The following is a 9,447-nucleotide window of genomic DNA, read 5'->3' as shown; positions in this document are numbered from 1 at the left end:
ATAATGTTCAGCCTTCCATCACAATACAAAAATGAAACTCCATGGGTTGACAATTTTCATGGTAAGTTGAATACTTATATGATATATTTTTTATTTTTTATTGTTAGTTTATTTTATTTAAACTAACTTGGAATGTTTTTAAATTTCAGGACTAAGCTGAATGCTTGGGATGCTAATAATTGTGGATTTAGAAGTTTGGTTCATAGTTTAGTCATTGGTCGTCTTTATGTAATTCTATAGGATTAAGAACATATGTGGTTATGTATTGTATTCTATTAATGTTATACTTTATGTTTGTGGCTAACTAGTAACTATGGATTCATGGATATGTGATTTCACAAATATGGATATATTGTACTTTATGTTTTAGAAATTTGATTCATAGATATGTTTGTGACTATGGATTATCGATATGCCAATTAATGTTTAAAGACTATTTTACATTTATATTTATCTTGGATCAATGTTTTTATAATGATTGGGTTGTTGTAAGACTTCTTAATCTACCAAAAACAGGGTGAAAAGAACACAACCCGACAACCCAACCCGAATTTTAAGGGTTGGATTGGGTTGGGTACCCTATTCGGATTACTTGGGTAGCCAATCCAATCAACCTGAATTTTCGAGTTGGTCCAAAAAATACCTCTAACCCAACCCATGTACACCCCTACTATTTATTGACAAAGTGACAAGTAGGATATGGACTTATATGGACACCAAACATGAATTATTACAAGATATTTGGACAATATGAAAAATGACACATGACTTTTAGGACACTAAACATTGGACATTATTTTTATGATATTTATAATAAAATAGATTTAGCTTTTCTAAATCGTTATAAATTTTAAGCAACAAAAATTGGTTAAATAAGAAAGAAAAAATAAACTACGTTCTAGTTGATTCAAGCTCCAGTCACCTGGGTCTTTAATTTCAACCACATAACCACTAAAGCAATCTCCTACTTGTTGACTTAGGGGCACGCAACATATATATTCATAATATAAAAAAATATATTTTTTTAATATTTAATAAAAACAGTATATATATGTAAAACGATACAAGGGGCACGTGTCCTCTGACTCCTTCATAGATCTGTCTCTGTCTATAAATATTTTTAAAAGAAAACTTTATATTCATACTAAAATCATCACTCACTGGACTTTCCAGTTCATTCTTTTCATTTTTGTTTTCCCCCAGATAGCAGAAGAGTTCCAGGTGCACGTGAAGTCGAAGTCTGCCACATCACAAGATGAGTTTTCTGTCTTAGTTTCGTTTCAAGATCTTAGGTTCTAGTTGTATGCAATTGGGTTGGAGGTTGTAATATAAATTGTATGAATGTTGGTGATTGAATAAATAATAATTTGAGTTAATTTACTACATAAGAAGTTATCATGTAAAATAGATCAAGACGGACAGTGAATATCACCAAAGGGTGGCATTTGCTATCTTCATATCTCCTTCCGAGTTAAAAAGACAATCTGAGGAGGGGTGTGACAGACTGCCATTATTAAAATAAAAATAATAAATAATAAATATTAGTCCATAAAATTAAAGTTTCATCACTACAAGAAAGTTAACCTATTTCGATCATATTTTATCGAATGCTAGTAAAATCCTTCGAAAAAGTATACATTTATTGGAGGTATTAGAAAAGTCTTAGAGTAATATATATATATTTTACTGCAGATTAATGAAAAACTTTGAAAAAGATATAAACTTATTGGAGAAGTTGAACCATTTCTGGGTCATTTTTCAAAGGATAGCATAGGCCAATTTTCGTCGACTTTAAAGGGGTGCCACTGGGATTTAGTAAAAAGTGTCGTTCAAGTTTTAATTTTCTCAGTGTGTTAATTATATATTTAAGATCATCTCCTTTATCTAGTCAATATCAAATTGCATTTTCAACCATTACAAACAAAGGCCTAAAGAAATATTGTCAAGGCCCAAAGAAAGAATTCTCAGCTTTGTTGTTTGACAGATGTGATGCTCCTTTAATTAGCAGAGCGTTTCACAGTCATATTCAAAATAGATGACAAACAACTCAATTGGACAGAAAATAATTTGGGAATGGAATGTTAGTGGTGAAGAAGAAGATATTGTCAAGGCCCAAAGAAAGAATTCTCAGCTTTGTTGTTTGACAGATGTGATGCTCCTTTAATTAGCAGAGCGTTTCACAGTCATATTCAAAATAGATGACAAACAACTCAATTGGACAGAAAATAATTTGGGAATGGAATGTTAGTGGTGAAGAAGAAGATGGAAAAGAAGGACACAAATATGTATTACACAACCAAAAAAAACACACACAATTTCAGTGAAAAATTATAATATTTTCTACTTTGTCAAGAAAAAGGATATGACAAAACTATTGAAAATATTTACAAACATAGTCAAATATCACAGTTCATCTACGATAGAGTACTACCTGTATCTATCATGATATGAATAGACATAAATAGTAGTTTATCGCGGTCTATCGCAAATAGACAGTAAAATTTTGTTATATCATGTAAGTAATTTGGTTCATTCTGTTATATTTGAAAAAGTATGGACTTATTTAGATTTATTTTCTAAGCGTTTTAAAAATATATTTAAGTAAAAGTAACGTGTTTTTAAACACTTAGAAACCAATCCAAACAGACCCTAATTACCCCTTTTTGCAAAATCACTTGTCTCAAACACCTACCAAATCCAGCGCCATGCATAACATTCCAAAAGGAAAAAAAAAACATGTATTGATAATAACATTATTATTGGAAGAAACCACAAGCTTCATAATGATAACACTAATAACCATTGGCTGACCATGCAATTAGCAATGTATACATTGTCATTATTTGTATAAAACAACAATAAAGTCTGCTAAAATATGAAAACCAACACCCTCAACCTTATAGAGTAAATAGCTAGGTTTCTTGATCATATTTTCTCTTTTTACATTAAAACAGATAATATGCTTTTCTAGCTTCTAACTTTAATTGCAAACCTGAAATAACTCATCCTGTATAATTAGTGGATATTGACAGTTAGTAATATTCACAGGTTCAATGTTAGTTGTGTTGCTAATGTTTTCCTCCATCTGCAAAACCACAATTAAAGGGACACTATTAATGCTTCATTCCCTTTGTCCAAGAAAAGAAAAGAAAAAAAATAGCTCGACGATTTCTGTTTAAGTTTAATAGAGTCTGATACCATATTAGATAACATAAAGTTTTATCTTAAAACAAATTGACAATGAAATTGTGAGGTTCCTTGATTTTTTCAATAGAAGCTTCTTGACATTTCAAGTAAAAAAAAAAACTAAATTGAGACGATGATGTACTCTAGTTACCTTATCATGAAGATACTTGTTGGCAGCTTTCAGTATCAATTCCTTCAAATGGAAAGAAAATTTAGATTTGATTAATATTACTATTCAAGCACAATAATGTAATACAAGACTAAGTATATAAAATGTTCTCTAACAATTTTAGGTCGAAGTGAAAGGTCCCGTTTGGTAATCATTTTGTTTTTCGGTTTTTAGTTTTTGAAAATTAAACCTATTTTCTTTCAATTTCTTACAATAATTTACATTTTTCTTAATTACAATGGTTGAATTCTTAGTCAAATCCAAAAACAAAACCAAATTTTTAAAAGCTATTTTTTTTTAATTTTCAAAATTTGGCTTGGTTTTTTAAACTGATAGAAAATATATAACAAATAAAGTAAAAATAGTGTCTATAGACTTAATTTTCAAAAACAAAAAAATTAAAAACCAAATGGTTATCAAGTGGAACCAAAATAATCGAATTTTTAGATGAATGGAAAATTTGAACTACAGACTAATAGTTACTAATATGCTTATATGTTAGTTGAGCTATGCTCACACGTCAATATACATCATCAATTTAGCTAAAGAGGAGACGAGTGACAATGATACCACTAGGACTAATTTTTGAAACTTCATAAACTTGACATAACATAAATTTTATGTTATATATTTGAGAGATTAAAAATATAGATTAATAATTATAAAAAAAAAAAAGTCCAACCTGGTTCCTCAGTGCTTCAATCTCTTCACACATGAACTTCATCTACATGATGAAGGTCAATTAATTTCAAAATTGCTATATATAATGAACTTTGAAAGTTTTTATTTTATTTTGGAAGTATACCTTTGTAGAACGCACTTGACAAATCCAAATCTCAAGTTGCTTCTCAAACATATCAAGCTCATCCAATGTCATTATTCCTTCGGCTCCTCCTCCTCCCAAAGCATTCCTACATATACATTTATATCGTTTAAATATAAATTTCATATATTTTGTTTCATTTTCTTATTCTATATTATTAAGTATTTGGATACACGATGTCTATCCATATCTATTGTGCGATACATGTCGTCCAACAAATATTAGAGTTTCCAAGTGCATATCTATTGTGCGATGCATGTCGTCCAACAAATATTAGAGTTTCCAAGTGCATGACGTTTTGGGCTCGAAACATTAGTGAAGCTAAAATATTTGTAATTAAAATAGTAACCCATAACAAAGTATTCTTTTTAAATTTAAAAACATGTTTGAAATGAATTTTTAAGTATTTTAAAAAATTATTAGTGTGTATATGTATATATCACGTACTTGAGTAGATTACCAAAGTTGCACATAAGTTGGAAATATAAATATGAACAGGGAGTATTCTAAAATAATAATTATATTATCTTACCTGAGACCCTTTAGGACTTCAATTTCCTGTTTCAGCCTGATGATCTCCTCCTTTACTTCCTGGATAAAACCAAAAACAGGTATCAAATATATTTTCTGTTCATTAAAAAAATTAGATAGAAAATTTAAAAAAAAAAAAAACAAAATACTAAGGTCCCGATAATTATTTGGATTTTAAAACTGAACTTCGAAATACTATTTTTACCTACTGATTTCATTGTTTTCTTATGTTCTTTTGGGGAGTATTTCTAAAAATCGAGCTAAATTTTGAAAAACACCCTTATACCTATTTGGATCTTTGTATTTTGTTAAAATTTAAAAGAAAAAATTTGAAAACTTTATTTTTATTTTTGGAATTTGGTTACATACTAAAGATCAAATAACAATTAACAACAGAGAAAAAACGAATTAATTTGTAAATGATAAAACAAAAAAAACTAAATAATCATCACTTGGTGCTAAAAAAATAATTTTTGTTATTTAAATTTAATAAATAATTCAAATGTTTAGTTAAAAAAAGAAAAAGAAAAGTGTCATAAATAATATATGAGAAAACTTTCTAAAAAAAATAAATAAAAAGGGGAAAGAAAACAGACAATTTTTTTAAAAAAGCAAAGGGTTATTAAATGAAGTTAAATTAATTATCAAGCACAATCTTTTTTTTTTTTTTTTAATCTTTTCAAATCTACTCTTTAATTTTAACTTTGTGTCTTTGTCTTTTGTCAAATTTTATTTTTATGCTTTTCACATATTTTTTATTGGTGGTTATAAATATAGCAATTGGACCTAAAGTATTTACAAATATTATATAATTTAAAAGAATGTGTAAATATAACAAAATGGAGATCTAGCTCCAAAGTGTATCAGTGATAGACCATATCGCTAATAAAAGTCTATCACGAATAGATTTGGCTATATTTGTAATTCTTTATAAATGTTGTCATTCACTTCATTATTAGTCCTAAAATTGCTATCCAATATAATTACACCTATTTTTTTTTTTATCTGTCTAACATATCTCTTTGCCTTTCTTATTCTTAAAAATAAAAAATAGTTATATGTTTATAAATACTAAAACTTAAAACAACTATAAAAAGGCACGGCTTTTATTTTCTTCTCCTTTTAGAGAAAACAAAAAGCAGAAAATGTAAAACAGAAAACAAAATAGTATTATATTTGTTTTCTTGTTTTTAATGTCCTTCTTTGTTAAGTTTTAAAATTTTGATTAGTATTAATAAAATTAGATTACAGTACAGAATTAAAAAAAAAAAAAAAAAATCTAAAAAACATAATAGGTTATATGTATTATAATAACTACTTATCTGAACAATGAGTTATTTTTAATTGCAATGGTCTGAATTCACAATAATGGGAATACAGTGAGAATATATATAGAGAATTGAAGTAGCATCAGATTCAGCATATCACTTATAAACAAATTCACTTAAAAAACTAAGGACTTTGTCTGGGAGATGCCATTCTTTTGATCTTTTGTTTGTATTCTTATTTTAAAAAGAATTATTGTAGGAGTAAATATTTATTTCATTAGTAATGGTTCTTATCCATAGAAAAGAAAAACAATAAACTCTTTTGTCACATCAAAATTAAAATAAGGAAAAAAACAATTAAAAGAAAGGGATTGAGAGAGTGCCAAAGTTTGGTGATCAATTGGTGGGTCTGGTGGCTGATTCCCATTGGTGTGCTTCATGTACCTTTCAATAAGCCCTTGCATGGTTCTATATACTCCAACATAAAATCATACACACAGATCAAACCAATACTCAAAACAATATATATATATTCTACACACCACCAAAGTTTTCCTTTTTTTCCTTTTTCCTTTTTCCTTTTTATTATTATTGTATGTTAAATGTGATATACATGATTGAACTGCTTTGATCTCATGAAAAGTAATTGATTCCTTTACTTCTTGTGTTATGTGTGATTGACATGTGCACATCAAATAAATTAATGTTTAATGTAGTCTAAGTTGTACCTATTTTCTATATACATCTCCTTCTTTAAAAAATATTTAAAAAAATATTTTTCCTAGTTAAAAGAAAAAAATTTCACATAACAACTTATGATTGGACACTTGAGTGGTGCAACACAGGATGCACTCAAAATAGGGGAGATTGGGTTCTTTTTTAGTTCTTTCCAAATATTTGGCAATGGAGAGGGAGGAGAGGGAGGAAAGGGAGGAGAGAGAGGAGAGAGAGGAAGGAAATGTTAAAAATATTTTTTTATCCAAGTTATCTTGCCACATAAGCCATCTTGTAACTTTTCTATTTAAATTTAATGAATAATCTATTTGTAGATGGACCTTTTAAAACTATTCTTGAAATTCATGGACTAAAATGGTTAATTTGAAGCAATGAGGGATAAATTTACCTATTTTTCAAAACTCGAGGATTAAAAAGGTATTTCATCCCAAAAGATTAATGACATGTTAAGTAAGTATACACAATTCTCTAAGAAAAACACTTGGGTTCATCTTGAATTGTACCTATCTTTGTGCAATCCACCTAAGTGCATAATCACAAGTTGTCAAGTGGTAAACTTCTTTTTAAAAAAAATTCTCTTTATAATTGAAGAGATAGATAGAGATAGGTGCAAATACAATTAGCAATTTTGAAACTCATCCCTGTATATTAGCATCCTAAGGGGGTGTTTGGCCCCCAAATTGAGTTGGATTGGGTGGGTAAAGAAAACCACCTACCGTTTGGTTTACCAATTATTAAAGACGTTTATTACCTCGTTATTCGCGTTAACTCACATTTCTCACCTCGTTATTCGCATCAACTCTCTCAATTACTCTCTTCCTATAATAATTACCAACTCAACTTAACTCAACTCTACACGTCAGACGCTCCCTTATTGACCTAATTAACATAGTTAAAGTAGTAATAGACGTTTGTCATCAAAGTTAAGATACACGAACAAGAAAAAGTGTGGAGTTAAAAATAGTTAGAGTATATATATAAGGATAAGAAAAAATTTGGTGCAGTTTAATTGAACCCATCTTTTGTGTCGTTTGAATAGCATTCAATGATTAGACAATTTGATGAGATGCATAAAGGAAAAGGTATTGGTGGGATGCATCGAGTATTTTACATGTAATAATAAAAGGAGAAGAGAAATGTACCCTTTAGTGGCGAGTTCATAGAGCTTTCCATGAGCGGAGAAAATGAAAACTCCAATTTCAGCATCGCAAAGCACAGAGAGCTCCTTAGCCTTTTTAAGGAGCCCAGCTCGACGTTTACAGAAAGTAACTTGTCTATGCACTGGATTTTCAATCCTTTTCATTTGAACTTTCCCACGAGCCATTATACTTTTCTCGATCCGCACACAACCTTCCACTAGTTTAAACTAGCTTCAGGTCGCTGCAATATTTTCCCTAACCTTAATTCTCTGTAACTTAACCGACCCTTAATTAAACCACACTAATCCCATTCTAAACCCTTTATATACTTCTTCCCCCTTCTCCTCCATTTTCCCCTTACCCTTCGAGAATATAATTTGGTCGCTTATTTTATTTGTTAACTCCACCTTTATCCATCACTACCTTTTATTTTATTATAACTCGTACTCTTTTTCTTTGAATCCCTAAAGTCTCAACTTTCTTTTTCCTTTTCTTTTTTCTTTTCTTCTCTCTCTCTCTCTCTCCCACTACAAACTTAATGACGTCTCACATTCCCATTTATTGGTTTTTCTTTTTTAATGTCGTATAAACCAAACCCATCTTCTCCCATCAATTGTTTCATTAATTAATTTCAATCTTCCCATCACTTGATTCTCTACCTTGAAGTTTTAAACTACTTCTATGGATTTATAGGGACATTAGGCTTTTAATTTTTCTTTTGTTTTAATTATTTAAGAGTGTTACATGGGAATGAGAATTTGAATTTACAATTAACTACTTGTTTATTTTATTAGACAATGGTTTTGTGACCATGATTACTACAATATAGTCTATAGTATAGACCATGAATAAAGTTAATGGTTGTTTATATTATAGATAAGACCCTAACATTAGTTATAATTTATATGACCATAGATAACAAAATATATTGAGCATGGTATATAATATAGACAATGACTAATGTCAGTCATAGTTTGCATTGCCATCGAAAAAAATCAATGCAAAAATTTACAGCGTCTTTCACAATATAGCTTTCACCCATAAATCTTTCAGGTGGATAGTTGTTTCTAACGTCTTTGTAAAAATCGTGACTCAAATACCACTTCAACTAGTTTAGTTTATATAACTAATTGTATCTTATAATGGTCAGATGGTATGTGTTATATAAATACCACTGATCAGAACACAAAACTAATCATTGTACTTTCTATTTTTCTATAAACAAAAACTGTTGTAAGCAATCTTCAAGTGAAAAAGAAAGTGAATCTTCCCATGGACGTAGGCTTATTGGCCGAACTACATAACTCTGCGTGTTTCGTCTTCTTCTTTTCATCTTCTTTCAATTTTCATCTGTTTCTTTGAAAATCAACAAAAACATGATCTTGATATCAAATCATAACATTTTCAAAGTATTGAGTAGCATCGAGTCAAGAATTTCCATCTTTGAGTTGTTTCGAGTAAAGATTAATACACATCAAGTAGAATCGAGTAACGATCAACACTTGTGGAGTTCCATCGAGCAAAGAACAAAAACTCATCGAGGATAGAAGGAAAATTCCATCGAGTAATGAGTATCTACATGTCGGGGATTTAACA

At 29.3% G+C, this 9,447-nt stretch overlaps 1 protein-coding gene across 1 annotated transcript; it reads right to left on the bottom strand.

The window, feature by feature from the left end:
* Nucleotides 1-1,019: 1,019 nt before the first annotated feature.
* On the bottom strand, nucleotides 1,020-8,234 carry AGL12 (AGAMOUS-like 12). Its single transcript, XM_090315062.1, has 9 exons — nucleotides 7,855-8,234; nucleotides 6,361-6,445; nucleotides 4,711-4,769; nucleotides 4,161-4,266; nucleotides 4,038-4,079; nucleotides 3,338-3,379; nucleotides 2,993-3,085; nucleotides 1,421-1,504; nucleotides 1,020-1,240 (listed from the first exon to the last, which is right to left on the bottom strand). Exons 1-8 carry the CDS (start codon nucleotides 8,034-8,036, stop codon nucleotides 1,472-1,474), a joined length of 642 nt encoding a protein of 213 aa, XP_090171188.1. The 5' UTR covers nucleotides 8,037-8,234; the 3' UTR covers nucleotides 1,020-1,240; nucleotides 1,421-1,471.
* Between the last annotated feature and the right edge of the window lie 1,213 nt (nucleotides 8,235-9,447).

The sequence above is a fragment of the Benincasa hispida genome, chromosome 6 (genome assembly GCF_027475165.1).
Source record: "Benincasa hispida cultivar pf3 chromosome 6, pf3_genome.v1.1, whole genome shotgun sequence".
NCBI lineage: Eukaryota > Viridiplantae > Streptophyta > Magnoliopsida > Cucurbitales > Cucurbitaceae > Benincasa > Benincasa hispida.
Note: the sequence above shows the minus strand (reverse complement) of the source record. Positions and strands in the feature narration are given on the sequence as shown.

Coding starts and splice junctions, on each gene's coding strand:
- AGL12 (XM_090315062.1), bottom strand. CDS start 8,036: ATGGCTCGTGGGAAAGTTCAAATGAAAAGGATTGAAAATCCAGTGCAT. Junction 3,380..4,037: donor TTGAAGCACTGAGGAACCAG/GTTGGACTTTTT, acceptor TTCCATTTGAAG/GAATTGATACTGAAAGCTGC. Junction 3,086..3,337: donor ACAAGTATCTTCATGATAAG/GTAACTAGAGTA, acceptor GTGGTTTTGCAG/ATGGAGGAAAACATTAGCAA.